The following is a 19,767-nucleotide window of genomic DNA, read 5'->3' on the forward strand; positions in this document are numbered from 1 at the left end:
GTGTATTTATGTACTGGTGTGTTCTTAATCATATGGACACATGCATTTTTGTAAAACTTTTATTTTATTTTAAAATTCCGTTCTTAATGTAAATTTTATTATTACATTTGAATACCAAATAGGATCTTACATAAATGATACAGCTTAAATAATTTCTAAACTAGAATAGAAATATCTTTCAAAGGAAAAAATAACTTATTTAAACATATAATTGAATTAAAATAACCTAAACGAAGAAACTTTAATATGAGTTTTACTTTGAAAATGTTTACAAAGGATAAATATAATACAATAAATGATAAATAAACTACCACGAAGTTAAAATATATGTAAATTTTGTTTTGGAAGAAGTTCTGTAAGGCTAAATTAACATCAAATTATAGAACTAAATTTTCAACCTGGAAAATTTTATGGAAATAGTTATTAGATAAATAGGCATGACTGATAAGTAAGATTTCTGACACACATACAGGACCAATTTACATACTTTTTTTAATAGTCACATAATATGTATCAAGACAATGCTTATGAAATAAGGAAATAAACTTGTAAGATAAAACTTTGGTGTGCATCAAGTTTCAATCAACATTGCCTATCCTCAAACAGTCAAAACCACATTCCATTCTAGAAAGAATACAACTAAATTGCTCATAGAATTTGCAGCTGTATCATTTTTTCACCAACTTACAGATTTTCTATTCAGAAAACATATCCATTATATACCATTCCAAATGTTGTGTGTACCAACACTATGCACATCATATATATATATATATATATATATATATTTGAAAATCTGCCATCAGCTCCACTAGAATTGAACACAACTGATGACAAATGATGGGGCTTACAGAGTGAACATAGGGAAGTGGCTGTTGTTGATGGTACAAAACAGGTGAGAGGCATCATCATGTAGCCTGATCAAAGAAGGCAAAATCAGTCAATTTCAAGTAATAAACTATCACAAAGGAGGGACAGCAATGGCCAAGGGATTAAGGGTCTACGGCATTCATGGCAATAGTGCAATGGGGCTAAAACCCACATTCACAGCTAGTAAGGGGGAAAGAAAGCACAGGATGGGGTTTGACCCAGCTGGGCAAGGTCAAGGACCCTGCCGCAATAAAAACGAATCCCAGGTATGACAATCATTCTTATCACTGCGAGTACTGATCTGAATCTTAACATACAGGATTGCCGAGGACGACCAGGAGCACGGCGTAAGGGTGGAGAGAGAGCCGCTGACGCCGACTGCCATCACAGGGCAACGGCAACGGCTACCTTGTCCCTGAGCGTGTCAGAAGTCAGACAGAAGCTCAATCCTGAGAGAGAGAGAGAGAGAGAGAGGGACCGTGGGAGATAATCAAGTGTGTCGGAGGATTCTATGCTCGCTGACGGCGTCTCGCACTGTGCAGAAAGCCCCCCACCCCCTCGACGTCGTCGTTTCTGCTTCCCTGCCTGGTGACCTGCTGTTGCAAGTCCTCCTACCATTCAAAGCTGTGACAATCTGCATGTCCATGTAGGTTCGTCCTGATTGAGCCCTGACCCTGCAGCTTGCTGCTTCCCCCTGATTTTGATTGTGCCCGCAAAATTTCTGGCATATATTGCACGATGCGAGCTTTTCTGTCAGGTATGGGGTCGAGATTGGGTTCAGTGGCGGTCTTTTCGTGGCGTTGGTCTGCGGAGGGTGGAAGGGTGGCCGTTCTGCAGCTCGTTGTTTCATAACCCTAATAGTTCCTGCTGCATGCCTTTGCTGGCAGGTTAATCGTGTTCGCAGAAGTCATCTTGCGGTGCGTTTCGTGGGAGATGTTTTGGGCATGGTGAGGTGCTTGGGTCACAAGACTTTCTGTGTCAAATGGTCTACAGTCGTTCCTCTCATGCGTCAACGACGTAAAAGCCCATTGTACCGCTTGATAAGTGAGAGAAGATCATTTTTTGGATTCATACTTCTCTCTGCTGAGGTATGTTTCTCGTTCTCAACAAGTCGCAGAATTTGCTTGTTTCTTCCGGAGAGCATGCTGAATTAGAAGAGCGTACATCACAGAGTTCATTGTCACAATTTGAACTGACTGTATGTGAGCTTCAGTGCCTTTCATGTCTCCGTAGCTGCACTTCCATCGATGCCTGACCTCAATGTCGAATGTTCTGCCTTGAAATGGTGCTGGTCATAACGCAGGTAGCGATGGTGATGCCGGCGAAATGGCTGTCCGTGGTCTGTCTAGTGTGCTCGCTAATAAGCAGACATGTAGATGCTGACACGAGTTTGCAGTATTACCAATTCTCCGACAGCAGCAACAGCATCTCAGTCCTCGGCGACGCTCGCATCTACATCGACGACCTAGCACTGGAGCTCACCAACAAAGGCGCTGGGAGAGCCACGTACGATTATCCAGTCCGCACCGTGAGCACCTCACCCCAAACCAGCATTTCGTTTGAGACCACCTTCATTTTCTCCATCGAAAAAGAACTTTCGACACCGCAGTCGTACGGCGCCGGGCTCACGTTCAGCATGTCCTCGGAGAACAGGACGGTAGGCGACCCAGGTGCGTACTTAGGCCTGGCCACGGCGACCCCTTCCTCCGACATCGCCGTCGCGACGACCAAATACTTCGCCCTAGAATTTGACACTAGGCAGGACACCCAATTCCAAGACATGAACGATAACCATGTCGGCGTGGACTTCAGCAGCTTGGTTTCGGACCAAGCGAAGCCAGCGATGTCGGGCGCGACGCCCGTGGTCCTGGCCTCCGGCAACCACATTCAAGCGTATGTGACTTACAATAGCCTGGCCCATGTGCTGGATGTCTCCATTAGTCCCTACACGAATGGCGACTACGTGAAGCCGGCGGAGTCGCTTCTGTCGGTGCCAATCGATCTCTCCACTGTCTTGAACGAGTTCATGTATGTGGGTTTCTCGGCTGCGACTGGCGCCGGCACCGTGCGTCACAAGGTCTGGTCGTGGACGTTTAAGACTACTACTGTGGATTCGACGGGGCAGCCCATCGCCAGTCCTCCCGATGCCGACGCTTACTTGGCGCCGGGGCCAGCACCCGACGTCACCAATCAGGGCTTCGGCACATCCGCCGCAGGGACTAACCTCTGTGCTCTTGCAATCCTAGCGTTGAAGCTCGCCGCCGTTTTGTCGGTGGTGCTGATTTCAGTATGTTGAGCAGCACTCCATTTTTGAAATCGTTGACAGGATTTGAGGCTTCACCCAAAGCCACAGAGTAATACAACAAAAGGTTTTGAGAGAATGAGGGTTGAAAAGACTGAGATACCCTGGATTCATTAACAATTTTTCATGTTTTACATGTATGATTTTCTTTTTTACTTTTTGTGTGTTCTTTCTGGTTGGTTTGTGTGATGGTCCACACCCAAATCTGCAGTCTTTTGTGTGGAAACCTTTTTTTGCTAATTTTTTTTTTCAAACTTTAAAATGCATCCTGTTTTTATATGGTGGCTTAGTACTTGTGGGTTTTAGTGCAAGATGTATTTTTATGGGTATAACTGGAGGTCATGGTTGATCAAATGAGCTTTTGCAGGTAATTAAGCATGATGTGATTAGTAACTTTATTGCTTATTTTGAATAAAATACAACTGTTTCAAAAGCATTTTAGACATTGTCCCTGTTGTGAGCATTAAATGTAATTGGTGCTGTCCATAACATTTATTGTAGACTACAATAAATACCATTGCTACAGTATTTGGAATGTAGTGGAGAACTATTTATCCTCTTCCCTTTCTCCTCTTTCTCCTCTTGTATACGAGATACAACCAGATCAAATAGATTTTTATGTGTGAAGTTCACTCTCCTTAGAAACCCTCTTGTGTGTGTATGTATTATTTACTACTACTCTTGTGTCTTTCTAAACATTTTCAATACGTTATCAGCACAACTTTCTTTTACACACTATCACAATTCTTTTTGCTCTAGACTTGACTCTTCAAACCTGTTGCTACTCTTACTCATTGTCTGCCTCATGATCTTGTTGTACTTCTTGTTGGCCCCTCATACAATAGCTACTTGCTTAAAGCACTTACTCTACTCTTTGTCCTGCTTGCTTAGAATACTTGCTCTAGCCCAACCTCTTTGCTGCGCCTCGTGCCTATAGTTGAACACTTGCCAAACAGCCATTGAACAACTATCGAACTACCATCGATTGCCACCAAAAAGTCACTGTTGATGACTGCCAACTGCAGCCAACCTCGTCGCTACCACTGCTACCCACTGCTGCCCATCACCGTCCTATTGTTGCTCTACTGCCACAATCCACAACCTTGTCAAAAAAAAAAAAAAAAAAAAAAAAAGATTTTCAAGTTCAAGATTATCATTTAATTTGACTTTATATTTTAAGGTACATTTTACTCAACTTTTCTACTTGATCTTGTATTTTATTTATAGATTTATTTATAATAAGTGCTTCAACATCTTCAACTGCTTCTATTGTGGTTCCAACTATTACCAGTGCATCCCAATATTTTCAAGCTGTTTTATTTCCACCATTCACTGTGGATGGAAATAATTATCTATTATGGGCAAAAATGGCACAAGCAAATTTATTTGCAGAACAACTCTCAGATGCCATTATGTTTGAAGAATCTCCTATAATAAGTATTTCTATTCCTCCTACTATTTGTTGGAAAGTACTTCTTCTCCTTTGTCATTATCTTGTACATGTATTACAACATCAATATTTGGATATGGAAGATCCTACAAAACTTTGGAAGAATCTTAAATCTAGGTTTGATCATCAAAAGACCATTTTTCTTCTACACACATATCATGATTGGACACATTTATGTGTCTTGGATTTTTCAAATTTAAATGCTTTCAATAATGAAATGTATAATATTATCTCACAATTACGATTATGTGGACAAAGCATCTCTGAAGAAGAAATGACTGAAAAAATTCTCTCTACATTTCCTCCTATTTTTGTTGTGCTTGCACAACAATATAGAAACATGAAATTTCAGAGACATTCTAATCTCATGTCCTATCTATTTCTTGCGGAGAAGCAAAATGAGCTACTCTTATGCAATCCAGAAGCTTGTCCTATTGGAACTACAGTTTTAGAATCTCATGCACTTAATATTTTAAAGTCTAAGAAAAAATTATATAAATACAGGAAATGTATTCATAAGTATCAGAGTAGTCATAGTCATGACCATTTCTACTCATGTAGAAAGAATAAATATTCTACTACTAATTATAGTAGAAAACAAAAATCAAAGATGCATTCTTGCCATAAGTGTGGAATGATTGAACATTTAGCACATGTGTGCCATACTTCAGAATATTTTATTAAAATGTTCCAAGAAAATAAGAAACTATGAGCTAAGACTCGTGAAGTTCATACCGTAGATGTGTCGATGGATTCAATTGGTGTTGATGACTTAAAGGCTTATATGAATAATAAAACCCCTAATGATGAATCAAATGATGCGCTCATTGATTTTGCAACAACACATACTATCTTGTGAGATAGATGATTTTTTATTAAAAAATCTTCAACTTGGCAAACTAAAAATATGATGACTATGGCTGGAGCAAATTCGTTTTGTTTCCAAGAGGGCACATCAATGATAAAATTAGTTATGGGCTCTATCATAAAATATAAACATGCAATGTTTGCATCCTTAGCACCTCGGAGTCTAATCAACTACCAAGATGTGCATATCAATGGTTATCACCTCTTGACCGCCATTTTAAATAATTAAAAGAGGTTTTGGTTCTTAGGAAGAATCATAAAGTTGTTGAAAAAGCTTTTCCTACAAAAAATGGTTTATATCGAATTGTAATTTGGCCTCCTATTATATTTAATTTTGCATCATCTATCACAAAGAGTCGTGTTTCTCTATGGCATAAACAATTGGTACATCCACGATCTATATTATTTAAAAAGATCATTCCATGTATAATTAGGCATAATTTCAAGCCTATGGATGTAGACTCTATGGAATTATGTCATGCATGTATGCAAGGTAAGATGATTATTTGGCCTTCAATTTGGAAACTGCCAAAAGAATTATCACCAATACTTGAAAGAGTACATGGTGATATTTATAGTCCTATTAATCCAATATCGAGACTATTTCGTTATTTTTTGGTCTTTGTTGATGCATCAGGTAAACAATCACATGTTTCATTATTATCAACTTGAAACATGGTGTTTGCCAATCTTATATCTATACTTATTCATTTTTGGGCACATTTTTTTGATTATCCTATAAAAAAATTACATATGGATAATGCAAAAGAATTCACATCAAAGTCCTTTGAAGACTATTGTACTGCAACAAGAATTGAATTGATATATTGTGTTCTATATGAACATGCTCAAAATGGACTTGCAAAGTCATTTATGAAGTGTATACAACTTATTACCCGGCCACTCCTCCTTCACGTAAATTTATCTACATCTATGTGCCTTATGGAGTTTTACATGCTGCAGCATTAATATGCCTCTACCCTTCTTCTCTTGAAATTGTTTCACTACATGAACTTATTTTGGGTCATGTTCTAAATGTATTTCACTTACGAATATTTGGTTGCCGTGCTTGGATTCTAGTACCAGAACCTCAATGGCATACCATTGGAGCTCATCAACAAAAAGACATATATATTGGTTTTGATTCACTAAGTATTATTAGTATTGTTGATCTATCAATTGGCATATTATTACGTACACATTTGCAAAATTGCTATTTTGAAGAAAATATATTTCCATCTCTTCAAGGAGGAGTATCCAATCAATAAAGAAATAAAGTACTTATATTTGAAGTACTAGAAAAATTTACAATGAATCCCAATCCTATGACATCTTTGGTAGAAACTGAAGTAGCTAAGATTTTGCATCTAAAATGGATCATAGATGAAATACCTAATGGCTTCAACGATACACTTAAAATTACAAGAGTTCTTATTAATGAGGCTCAAAATGTACCTGCTCAAATTGCAATGACATTGACTACAATACCTCAAGTTATAATAAAAATAACTAAAAGAACTTGTGGACTAGATAAGCAACTACATACGAGGAAAGCTATAATATTCACTAATCTTGGTATTATTTTTCAAGAAATTACCACTCCTTTTGCAAGACTACCAATCCATGATGATATATCTATGCATAATGTACCTTCAATTCCTGTGAAAAACAATCTTGGAATTGAAAGAAATAAGAACAAGTTGAGTAAAGAATTATCTATTCTATATTGTATTATAAATAATATTTGAAACATACCATGTATTATGGTAGATGAATCATTTGCATGTATGAATATAGAAGCCTTTTCTTAAGAGGAAGATGATCCTAAACCTCAAACCATCAAGGAGGCAATATGTGGAATTGATTAGTCAAAGTTTTTAATTATTTTATTTCCTTCTAAAATTCAAAATTTTGATATATTATTAGAATGACAATTCATGCCACCCTTGAGATGTATCTGATGTATGTAGTAAGTGCATATCTATATGGTTCTCTTGATGCAAATATTTATATGAAAGTTCCACCTATCTTATAAACACAAACTCCAAATGGACTTACTCCAAGATAATATCATGGTATTAAATTATGTAAGGCCTTGTATGGTTTAAAACAATCTAGACACATGTGGTACCAACATCTTTGAGATTATTTAATTACAAATAAGTTTGTAAGTGATCCACTAATCCCTTGTTTATTTATAAAACGAGATAAAACTGGTTTTGTCATCATCGCTGTATATGTTGATGATCTTAACCTAATGGGCACTACATCTGCATGTGTTATAGCTACTAACCTACTTATATGTGAATTTGAGATGAAAATGCTAGAAAATATAACTTTCTATATTGGTCTTTAGATTATGCATCTAATAAATGGTAGCATTTTTTTCTACCAACTAATATATATTAGACAAATCTTGCAAAGGTTTAATATGATTGATGCTTATTCATTGTCCACACCAATGGTTGGATGTGGTTATGATGGTCATGATCCATATCGTTCATAGAAAGAAGAAGAAGAAATATTGGAAGATCAATATCCATACCTTGTAGTGGTTGGAGCACTTTTATATTTGACTATATCTATAAGACCAGATATTACATTTACAGTTAGTATTCTTATACGAGATAATACACGTCCAATACTAAAATATTAAAATGGCATCAAATATTTATTACGTTATTTAAAAGATACTGAAGACTTGGGATTATACTATACATAATCTACATATCCAAAATTGGTTGATTATTGTGATGCAGGATATGTATATTTAAGACATGGAGCCACAATGTCATCGAAATCAGTGAAACAAACAATAACTGCAACTTCATATAACCATGCAAAAATTATTGCCTTACATGAAGCATCTCGAGAATGTATTTGGTTGCAATCAATTGATAAATTCATTCAAACAACCTGTGGATTTTCATATGATGATTCTCCAACTATCTTGCATAAAGATAATAGTGCTTGTATTGCATAGATGCAAGTTGGTTTCATTAAAGGCGACAAGACAAAGTATATTGATTAAAAATATTTTAGTTATACCCATGACTTGATTATTGATCAAGCACTTATAATTAAGACAATTGAATCTACAAATAACCTTGCTAATTTCTTCACCAAAGCTCTCTCATTGTGCAACCATCGTCGACTTACTTATGGTATTAATATGTAGTGACTTATTTTTTTTGAATAAGAAAGTTAATGAGTTCTTTAAATAATTAAAGAAAATGATGTTGTACTCTTTTTCCTTCATCTATGGTTTTGTCCATAAATACAATAAGATTTTTCTAGATAAGGTTTTAATGAGGCAACAATTATTGATCTTGTGAGATCACAAAAAAGTATAGATCATAATTCTATATAAATTTTATATTATGCAAATATTATGATGAACAAAGAAGAGTGTTGAGAGCATTAAATGTAGCCAGTGCTCTCCATAACATTTATTATAGACTATAGTAAATACCATAGCTATAGTATTTGGAATGTAGTGGAGAAGAACTATTTATCCTCTTTCCTTTTTCTTCTTATATATGAGACACAACCAAATCAATAGATTTTTATGTGTGAAGCTCTCTTTCTTTAGAAACCCTCTTATATGTATTACTTACTATTACTCTTGTGTATATGTATATTACTTACTACTCTTGTGTCTTTCTAAACATTCTCAATAGTTCCATCTTTAAAAAAATTATATATATATATATATATATATATATATATAGATAAATACGTATAATTTTCAAGGCATAATAGAGAAAATTGCTTAAAACAAGTGACATATAATTAAAGGCATGGTAAATGGAGATGGTTATAATTTCCAACAAAGGATAGAACTATGATGATCCATGTGATTGTAAATTTTTTACTTCATGGAGAAAAACAGAATGAGAAAGGTGTAGCCTTGATCAGAGTGTCAACATAGAATTTGTTAGAGGTTATGCCTTCTTAGTGAGAGAAGAAGAAGATGATCATAATTTTAGAATAATAGTTGAGGATATGAAGTATAAGCCAAAAAAATCTTAGACCCTATTAGAAGTTATTTTCTAAATTTTCTTATGTCTGATTAGAGGTAATTCCGAGAAAATAATGAATAAAAAGACTATTTTTTCTTTCAAATAAACTATTTTCAATGAACTGGTGGATTGTAGTTATATTCTTTTAAGAGGCATTACCATTATCTCTATTCATTAGTCTACCATTATTTCTAAAAATAAATCCCCTGTATCTTTCTATATTGATCTCATTTAATAAAAAAATAAATTCACCTTATCCATCTTTGTTCTTAAGCAGTCATCAATTAAAACTAGGGAAAAAAAATAAAAAATAAATTGAAAAGCATCTTCATATAAAGCCTTTAACTTTCAAGATTATCTTCTATATCTAGATATAATAATTTTCTAAAATAATGATTATTTTCTTTTTCTTCTACTCAAAAATTACAACCTCTTCCAAAGTCTATGTTGACTCTCTTTCATTGGCTTTCCTATTCTCTAGAAATTATTTTCCATTTATTTCTTTATCCTAACATCTTTTGTTTTAAACATTAATATAATTCAAAACTAATTTTGATGTCCTTTTGAAAAAAATAAAAATAAAATAAAATAAATGTACTAGGTATATTAGATAGCATTTATTTATTTATTTATTTATTTATTTATTTTAATTTTCTTTCTTAACTAACTTCCAAAATGAAGAACTCTTTTATTCTTAATTTTTTTCTTTTAATGAAAAATAAATAAATAAAGCAAATGTAAACATATACCAATTTCTATGTTACAAAACTTAAATTTTACTAGTCAATATATAAGTTGTATCATCTTCTTTATAAATAGATTAAAATTATTAAAACAAATCTGAAATTTCTAATATAGTATATTTTAAAATATATAAAAAACCTAAAAAAATATTTTTATTTAAATAAGATTATAATATTCTAAAATTGAGATGCTTAAGTTATATACCTAATAGATTGGAGTTTAATAACAAGATTTTTATTTTTAATGAATGCTCAAAATTCAAATCCAATACCATCAAATTTCTTTAGAAAAATTTGTTTTTGTTACCCTACTTAGTAGAATTGTACAAATATAATTCACTTGAAATTATAAAATCCTAAAAGAAAATAAAGCCATTTATATGTATTTTATTATGCATCTCTAATATTAGATATACTAATAAATATAACTATCATATTACAAGAACTAATGGATTTATTTATTTTTTCTCATATATTATAATTTTTTATTCTAATAATTAATATTATATTTATAAAAATCTAAAAATTTCTTTTAAAATTTGGAATAAAAAAAATATCACTTTCAAAAGAATAATTTTTAACTTTCAAAGTACTTTGATGCTTTAATAGATATATATATATATATATATATATATATAATATTATACTTTTATTTAATTTCTAAATAATTAATTTTTTTAAAAAAAATAATAAAAAATTTATTCATACATAATTGGTAACAACAAAAAGAATAATTTTATGAGATAGAATAAAATTAGAAAGAATATTTTTAACTACAAAAAAATCATAGAGTCTTAAATTACAACTAAAATAAAAGAATTGATTAATAAGATTGAAAAAGACTTTAGTCTTCTTCGATATATACTAGCCATTAAGAAGGCCATGTTAAAATTTTGCAAGGACTATTAAAATTGTAATTAAAGTGTCTAATTTTTAGATTAATTTTATATTAGAGTTTTTTTTTAAAAAAAACATTCCTATAAGTACATGGCACATTTAGAAGAATCTATAGATTTATTTTTCATCTAATAAAATTTATTAATTTAAAAAATGTATACTATCTATCTAATAGTTTTATACCTACTTTTACTCACTTCTATTTGTTTCTATTTAATTAAGTGATTTTGTTACCAATCACAATTCATGTGTTTTTTTCTATTTTAATACCACCAATTTCTTTTTCATATTAAAAAAAAACTAAGCCGCTATTTTTTAAAGAATAGGATAAAAAATATTTATAAAAAAAATTATATTTTAATTTATACATAATAAATATTAATTTTAGTATTTTCAAGTATAAATTATGACATAGTTTTACTACATCCAACATATTAAATTTGAAAAATATTGTAGAAGTTTAATCATTCCATAATTTATAAAAGCTCATTCACTTACTAAATTTGAGATAAAATGTTATTTTTTTAATTAAATTGTTCAAAAAACTTAGTTATAAAGATGTAACATGCTCATATTACCTTTTATCTTCTACAATAAATTAATTTTTTCTTTGGCTTCATTCCAGAATCTAAGATTTAAATTAGTTGTATTAAAAGTATTTATTAGCTAAGTGTAATTTATTTTATAATTTTTTTGAAACAAAATATATGTTAATGAGCTTTAAATGTGGATCTCACTGTAGTAGCATCTTCTTGATCCTTTTAAATAGTTTATAAGATTTAAAATATAAAATTTTCTTATTTTTTATATCAATAGTATTATAGCATTTATTATTTTGTAGGGTTAAATCTAAAAACTTAAAATCTCTTTGTTTGATTGCAAAAATAATTATAATTTATGAATCCATCACCGTTTTTTCGTAAATTAGTTTATACTCTCATCTTTTAACTTTTTTGTTTCTATCTGTTAACCTAAAATTTCTAACTTAAAATCTTTTAATAAATTATTAGATTCTTGTATATAATAGATTAACTTGTAAATTTTAATGTGTTCATATAACTACTATTTTGATTTTTAATTCTTGCATTATTCTTTACATATCTTACTCTTTTTGATTTTTTATTGATTTTTTTATTCTATTTTAAAATATATCCACATATCCTATTATATTCTTTATTTGATATTCTTGCAAATTAATTCTAAGATCCTAAACATTGTTAGAATATACTTTGAGTGGTTGTAATAGTAGATTGCTAATAATTCTTTGATCTTTAAAATAGAAAGATGTTATATAAATTTCTAAAGTATGATTTTCTGAAGTTGAAATAATGTTATTATAAATCAACGGTCTTAGTTGGGCTACATTTTCTCAAATATAAAGTTTGAAATTTGTGTTTTTATTTTATTTCTACACCTTGTTCTAATTAAATTCATCTACTTTACCAAAGATTCAAAAATATCAAAATTTTATATTCCATTAATTAATAAAATTCTAATATATTATGAAAGAACTACCTGTTGAATGATAAGACTTGTAATAATCCGAGTTTCCAATCTAATCTTCAGTGATATACTTCACAATACATACATTATTTTTCGATATGGAGTTTAACAAATTCCAATCCCTCTCTAAGATCCATAAAGGGCCTCTAGATAGGATGTATTTTACTAACCATAATTATAATTAAAAATACATAAATAAATTTTATATATTTAATGTATATTTAATAGAGCTTTAAAGATGCAGTCCATTGCATTTAATGCAACTATTGTACTTCAAAATTATACAAAAGATTAAATCAAGTACTCATATTTTAAAATGAACAGATAGATAACATAGTCATAAGGGTTTCCAAATCAATTAAAAAACAAAAAAAAAATCAATTTTAACCAAAAGAAAGTATGAATGTGTTTACTACAAAAAAATAAAAATAAAAATAAACATACATTTTCACATCCTTTTTCTAAAATGTGCTGTAAGGTGTCCAAATCAGTCAAAATTCAGAGTGGATACAAGAAGGCTGTGCAAACAAATACACACCAAAATCATAACAAAAATAACAGTACTCTCCTTCAAACTCAAGCCACAAAATAAACGATAATTGAGAGTTAAATGCACCCCAGGTTTCCAAAATGTCAAAAAAATATATATTCCAAGATATTAAAACCCATCTTCAATCAAAGTAACAATGATAACAAAACACATATTCTCAGAAGGAAATCCATCTCCCCTCTCACCACTCTCTACATTCCTACTGCCCCCCAAGCATCAAACTTTGAAGGAGGCCAGAAACAGCAGAGGAGACTACCAACCGACGAGGAAGAGGTCAGCGCGTGGGTGTGGGGGAGGGCGAGCGCGAAAGAAGGCAAGGAAGGAAAGTAGAACGAGTGGCGGTGACCAGGCCCTGAAGCCCAAAACGGAATACAAGTAGCACAGCACAGCACAGCACAGACCCTCCATGCCAATGAAATGAAATGAAATGCCCTCCCACCATCCCACACACACACCTCCCCTCCACGCTCCGGCCTGCCCCCCAATCATCAGTTGGTGAAGTTGGCCAGCGTGCTCTCCGGCTTGCCCTGCACAGCGTCCGCGTGCGCTTCCACTCCGAACCCGGGCACCACCAGCTCCTTGGTCAGCACTTCCGGCAGCTTGGGGATGCCCGTCAGCGTGAACGTGTACATGAACTTGAAGGGCGTGATGGGATGCAGTCGCACCACTCCTCTCGCCTCCGCGAAGAACCCCGTGCCTCCCGTGACGCCCATCAGCGTGTCCTGGAAGTTGATGAACGGCCCCTGCGCCCCGAGTCCCCGTCCCACCCCACAGTTCAATTCATCAGCACCCAACAGCCCTCCAACATCCAACGTTCTACATTCTGGACGCCTGATCACCCAGTCCAACTGTGGAGTTGCATTTGGAAACGGGATCGCACCATGCCGCTGATGTGGCCCATGTCGCCCAAGTGCCAGCTCATGATGGTCTCGTAGTGATCGGGCGTGAAGAATGGCAAGCCGTGCAGTTCCGGAGCCCCCCTTCCCGGATACTGTTTCATGTGCAGGCAGATTCCCGTCGTGATGCCCAGCCTCGTCCGCAACGACGAATCGTACAGCTGCAAATACACACACCAATTCCCCCACCCTCAGTCCTCAGCGACCCCCGCGCCCCTTCTTACTCGTGTGATCCAACTTCAAGGGTGACGGACCTGGGTACGCGACTCTAACTTGTCGGCAGCACACGAGGCTGGGGATTGTACAAATCACTGCACACCGCCCAGCGCCACTTACCTTGTTGGTGAAAGGGACCTGGTCGCCAAGAGCCTTGACGTGTTCTCCGGTCACCGGATCCGTTCTGTTGACGGACTGTCTGCTCAATTCCAAGAACGCGGGACTGTCCCGGTCGAACTCGTTCAGCTCGTACACCGTGAAAGTCTGCTTCTTCGCTGCAACACCAGGCACCATCACAAACCAGGGGCAACATCAGCTATTTGTGTGACCACCGGTGCGGGCCAGGCGTCGGGAACCCACCGTGGAGGAAGGGCAACAAACACGCCAGCGCTGTGCGTGCGGGGTGCACCGGAGAACCCATTCCGTCAGCCAGCACGTCGATACGTGCAGGGGTGTGTGGACAGTCTCCCATTCGGAGTCGGCCCCGGAATTCCAAGCCAGAGGCTGTGCCCTTTCGCCACGACGTCCAGCAGCAGGCCCTCCGACTACTTCGACGAAGCAGCGAAATTGCAGTGGAATAGCAGTGGAATTGCAGTGAAACGTGGGGTGGTGACCTGAACGCGTACCTAGCTTGGGAACGTCGTCCCACAGGAAAAGCCGGTCTGCGGCCTCGTTCATGCGAGACAGGGCGCTATCATTGGGTGGCCCCATGTCGGCCAATTTCTGCAGCAGCGACTCGGTGCTGTCCACACAGCTGTGAGGCTCACCATCCGCAAACACTCTCGGCTCGACGTCGAGGACGGATCTGATGGAGGACTGGACCGGATTGCGTCGCTCACGGGGCGCCGATGCCGCGAGCTCACAGCCAGCACCTCCACGCGACCGCCGGGATGGCAAGCAAGGTGCTCTCAAACCCGCACCACCAGCTCGTCCCATTGCACGAACATCAGAAGGAGCTGCAGCACTACGACCCAGCATGCTGGAGCATCTGGCCGGAGCTTCGGCGATCATGACTTCCATGTCGATGGATGCGATGCGAATTTTCGGGGACGCTGCAAACGAACCCGGTGAAGCAAACCCGAGGGGGAGAGATCGGGAGCAGGAACTTTCGGAGCGGTGTGAGCGTTGTTGTGAGCGTTGTTATGAGGGAATGCGATTGTGGGCACGGCTTTATATGGGCACGCGCCCAGGCGAGTGATGGGTTTGACGGGACCGCAATCTGAAGATTCTGGGTTGACTCACAGTCAAGCACGAGAAAGTATGGTTGCCGCTGCCGGCAGCTGGGACGCCCACATGTACGACCAATCGGGCACTTTACTTGATCATCACCAGCGGGACAACGGGGCAAGGCGGGGCTTCGTTCGAAGAACGACTTGCCGACAGTGGGGAACTGGGAAGTGGGGGCGATGGTAAGCATTGCATTGCAGAACGGCGATTTGACGGTTCGGGAGGAGATTGTCGGAGGTTGAACGTCTGGCTGGGGAGGCATGTGTCCTGTGAAGGTGAAGGTGGGTTCTTGGCTACTCACTTGGCGATGCATTTGGCGGATGTGGAGCGCGACGGCAGCGCAGCTAAGCCGCAAAGGCGGCTGCATGGGTGGGGGAGTCGGCCCAACGAACTGCAGGGCATCCGGATGTTGAGCAATGGCATGGAATTGTACTCTCAATCTCCTTCTTTCACTGTCCAGTGTCGGTATGGTGCACTATAAAATATCTGTTGCCGCGATTTGGTGTCATCTTCACACTTCCATCCTTTCAGGAGTGTTGATGATCGGGTAACTGTTAATCCCTGTGGTCTGAGATATCCAATTTAGCGGGGCGCTGAATCGGCTATCGTCTTGGGAACCGTTAAATTTTGTGGCCCAGTTTTTGGATTTTTATTTCTGTGGAAGTAAGACAACAAGTTGAAGAAAAAGCTTTTGAAGTGTGGCATTGATACATTCTAGAAGTTTCATCTCATTTATTTTCTGTCAAAGAAGTAGAAGAGGAATCCCACACCAAATACACAACAACTCCATTTTAATTTCTTCTATATTTTTTGTAAATATTATATTAAAATTTAATTGCATATTGGCACATGTTAACTACATTTAAGTAATAAACACGTGGTCTAGAGACAATTAACTAGGCCTAAAATAACAAGTAAGAAAGACATGATTTTATCTTTAAATAATATATGATACAAAGATTAAATTTTAAATATGTCAAATGTAATAAAATAAAGCTGATTAAATTTAAGTTTTATTACAAATGGATTTAGTTTTTTCCTATTAGTCAAGAGTTTCGATCTTATTTCTATTAAACACAATCTTTAAATAATATAATTAAAATAAATATTAATCATGGTATTGAAGAACCAACTTAGTTCATTCTAAAATGATAAGACACTAAATGATTTTTTTCAAACTTGACACCTATCTAGAAGATGATTTCTAAAAAAAAATACTTATATAATTTATTTTATTTTAAATACTTTCTCAAAATATTCTAAAACAAAAAATTAAAATTAATCAACAAACAAATTCAATTATTTTTATTTTTATCAATATTTATAAATAGAATCAAAATTATTATAATTACTACTAATATTTCTTGTTTTAATATAGCAAAAGTATAGTAAATTAGTTTATGTTCATATCCAATTATAATTGTAACAAGATATATTTTAAAATAACATCATTGACATATACTTTGTTGATGTCATTGCTTCTTTGTCTGCATTTATATAATATTTGAAATATCTCTACTTTTAGTAGGTAGCATTGTGTGACCTAAAGTCAATGTTTAGCTTGCTATGCTTCATTGTGGGCGTCAAAATAGAAGTTTGGTATAAAAGAACTTCTTTGAAAAAATCCATGTCGACCAAAAGTTAAATAATGGTTTCATGATTTTTGAATGCCCCTTATTAAACTTCCTACAATAGTAAAAAAGATTTTGTTTAACTGCAACACATAATTGGCTCAGTTACCGTCTACTTTAACAATAATAATTCGTTTTCACCAACTAAAATTAAAAGAAGACAACTAATAAAGGATATTTTGAGGTGGACCCCATGACATTCAAGCTTTCTATGCATGCCTTATTTTAATATTTTCCCATAAACTTGGCACATTCTCCTCATTTTCTAGTAGCTTCTTACATTCTCTTCGAAATTCTATATTTGTGCTCTCTCACAAACTTCTCTATTCTCAAAACATACTTTTTCAAACTATTATCCTCTCGTAATGCCCAATAATGTTTCACCTATCCCTAAATGAAGTTAAGTGTGCGCACTAACACACCGAAAAAAGCATAAACCATTTCTGAACCCATCCAGCTCAAATGCGACAGAACTTTCACCGAGCGCCATACCGACAGTGAGTCAGTGAGAGAAGGAGATTGACATGCAATTCCATGGAATCGCTCAACATCCGGATGCCCTGCAGTTGGTTGGGCCGACCACCCCGCCCATGCAGCCGCCTCGGCGGCTCAGCTGCGCTGTCGTTGCGCTCCACATCCCCCAAAAGCATCGCCAAGTGAATAGCCAGGCACCCACCTTCACCTTCACAGAACACGTACCTCCCCAGCCAGACGGTCAACCTCCGACAATCTCCTCCGGGACCGTCAAATCGCTGTCCTGCAATGCTTTCCATCGCCCGCACTTCCCAGTTCCCCACTGTCCGCAAGTCGTGCTTCGAATGAAACTCCGCCTCGGATTGTTGTTTATATTGATTTTATGACAATAGTACAAAAGTGGTGCAGGGATGGAGCTCCGCACAATGCATAGGGACAGACTTAGGATTGTGTGTTGAACTCTTCGCAGCCATGTGCCCGTTTGTGCTTCCTAAGCACGCAAGGATTGTAATTAGACTTCCAGGATTGCAGTATAGTTTAAATAGCAGATCGAATCTGTTAGCCTTTGGTCTAATAAGCCACAAAGTAGAGAAAAGGTTTTTACAATGTGGCAACATGAGCTATCAAGGTGCTTTCGGGCACCAACCAACTAGGAGACAATCCAAGAGAGCATTCAAGGGAAACAAGGACTCTGTGAGCTAGTGACTAATACGAATATTCTGAAAGTGAAAACACACTCGAGAAACAGTAAAGCGATTCACCCCCTTTAACCACAAGGTTTTATTTCTATCTTTAGTCCTTAACTGCTCGTTGTCTGTACGATAACTATGGGCTATTGAACAACTAGTGAGTTAATTGAAGTTGTAATAATGATAATGACGTCGTTGTCAGTGAGGAGAGTGTTACTTGTAATGCACTCCTTCATTCTTTGTATTATATGTTTGATATTGTACCCTGTTGTTGATTCCTCTCTTTGCATTCTTTTGAGCTGCTTCTAACACAAATAGATAATTTATCAATGGTAACAATCTATTCCTGATTCATCTTGTTTTATTCTAGCCCATTTACTAATTATTATTGTACCATATTAATCCTAACATTTCCTAAGATAGAGTGAGGTTTTGTTGCTTGCTTTGAGGTGTTTCCTTGTTGTTCTTCACAGAATCATTGATTTCTCCATGGGATTTTTGTTTAGGCAACTTTAGAGATTGGTGATTCACGACCCTTTTTATTTTGAAGTAGAGAAAGTTGATGATTTTGCCCCAATACTTCTTATTCTTCTTGAGCCTTGTTTGTCTTCAACTCTAATATCAATCAAGAAGTGCTATGTTGTTAGAAAGGTGATTTGGCCAAGAATGTATTATACTTGAAATAAGTGTTATCTCAACATTCATAGATTTAGTGGATCTAAATATAAATATTTTAGATCTCTTGTTGAAGTTGAGAGGTACTTAGATATTAAGAATCAAGATTGATCAAACAAAGATTCAAGGCCTAATTTTGCTTTGTTGGTATAGATCCGTAGCTGATCCAGTTGCTTGATTAAATAGTGAGCTTGTTATAGTTTAGTTGGTACATATGTTACAATTAAATCTCATGCTTGTGGTCTTTTTCTAATAAAATAATGTTAGATCTCAATATGCTTTCTTAGTATATAAAGTACAAGATTGTCTACCAATTTGATGCTTAATTAATTATTAATATAAAATTGAGTTGGTGATTCATCACATAAGTGGAATTCATTTAGTAATATGCATAAGTAGCAAATGTTTTTGTAGCTTCTCATAAGCTATGGTAATTTACTTTTATAGTAGAAAAAATAATAATTGATTGAAGTTTGTTGCCTCAATCTATAATATTGCTATTGAGCTTATTTATGATTCATATGGTAGATTGTTAAGTATCCAAATTGTACCCAAAGTCAAAACTAGTGAAGGTATAATAACTTAATTCTATTGTCAAAAGAAAGTATAAATTCCAATTATTTGTTTCTTTGAGATAGTGTAGGATATGCTTCACAATAATCTAATTTTCTTATGGTTCTTGCATGTATTTGTACATATTTCCTATGGCATAGTTTATGTCTATACTTATGATAATGACTACTAAACATAAGCAT

The 19,767-nt window shown here is 35.6% G+C and overlaps 2 protein-coding genes across 2 annotated transcripts; one reads left to right on the forward strand and one right to left on the reverse strand.

Annotated features, from left to right (window-relative positions):
• The first annotated feature begins 980 nt into the window (after positions 1-980).
• On the forward strand, positions 981-3,327 carry LOC112296157 (uncharacterized). Its single transcript, XM_073532147.1, has 5 exons — positions 981-1,136; positions 1,190-1,300; positions 1,413-1,516; positions 1,628-1,958; positions 2,174-3,327. Exons 1-5 carry the CDS (start codon positions 981-983, stop codon positions 3,164-3,166), a joined length of 1,695 nt encoding a protein of 564 aa, XP_073388248.1. The 3' UTR covers positions 3,167-3,327.
• A 9,949-nt stretch (positions 3,328-13,276) lies between these two features.
• On the reverse strand, positions 13,277-15,475 carry LOC141045046 (allene oxide cyclase, chloroplastic-like). The gene is made up of 4 exons (XM_073532065.2): positions 14,943-15,475; positions 14,437-14,591; positions 14,085-14,261; positions 13,277-13,947 (listed from the first exon to the last, which is right to left on the reverse strand). The coding sequence occupies exons 1-4, from the start codon at positions 15,334-15,336 to the stop codon at positions 13,693-13,695; spliced, it is 981 nt and encodes a 326-aa protein (XP_073388166.1). The 5' UTR covers positions 15,337-15,475; the 3' UTR covers positions 13,277-13,692.
• Between the last annotated feature and the right edge of the window lie 4,292 nt (positions 15,476-19,767).

This window comes from Physcomitrium patens, chromosome 2, assembly GCF_059467195.1.
Source record: "Physcomitrium patens ecotype Gransden chromosome 2, ASM5946719v1, whole genome shotgun sequence".
Lineage (NCBI taxonomy): Eukaryota > Viridiplantae > Streptophyta > Bryopsida > Funariales > Funariaceae > Physcomitrium > Physcomitrium patens.

Excerpts from the sequence above, each read along its gene's own strand:
- LOC112296157 (XM_073532147.1), top strand. The coding sequence starts at position 981 with ATGGCCAAGGGATTAAGGGTCTACGGCATTCATGGCAATAGTGCAATG. Across the intron at positions 1,137-1,189 it reads GCAATAAAAACGAATCCCAG|GATTGCCGAGGACGACCAGG; the intron begins GTATGACAATCA and ends CTTAACATACAG. Across the intron at positions 1,517-1,627 it reads GTGACAATCTGCATGTCCAT|GTATGGGGTCGAGATTGGGT; the intron begins GTAGGTTCGTCC and ends CTTTTCTGTCAG.
- LOC141045046 (XM_073532065.2), bottom strand. The coding sequence starts at position 15,336 with ATGGAAGTCATGATCGCCGAAGCTCCGGCCAGATGCTCCAGCATGCTG. Across the intron at positions 14,592-14,942 it reads GGACGACGTTCCCAAGCTAG|CGAAGAAGCAGACTTTCACG; the intron begins GTACGCGTTCAG and ends CTGGTGTTGCAG. Across the intron at positions 13,948-14,084 it reads TGGGCCACATCAGCGGCATG|GGGCCGTTCATCAACTTCCA; the intron begins GTGCGATCCCGT and ends CTCGGGGCGCAG.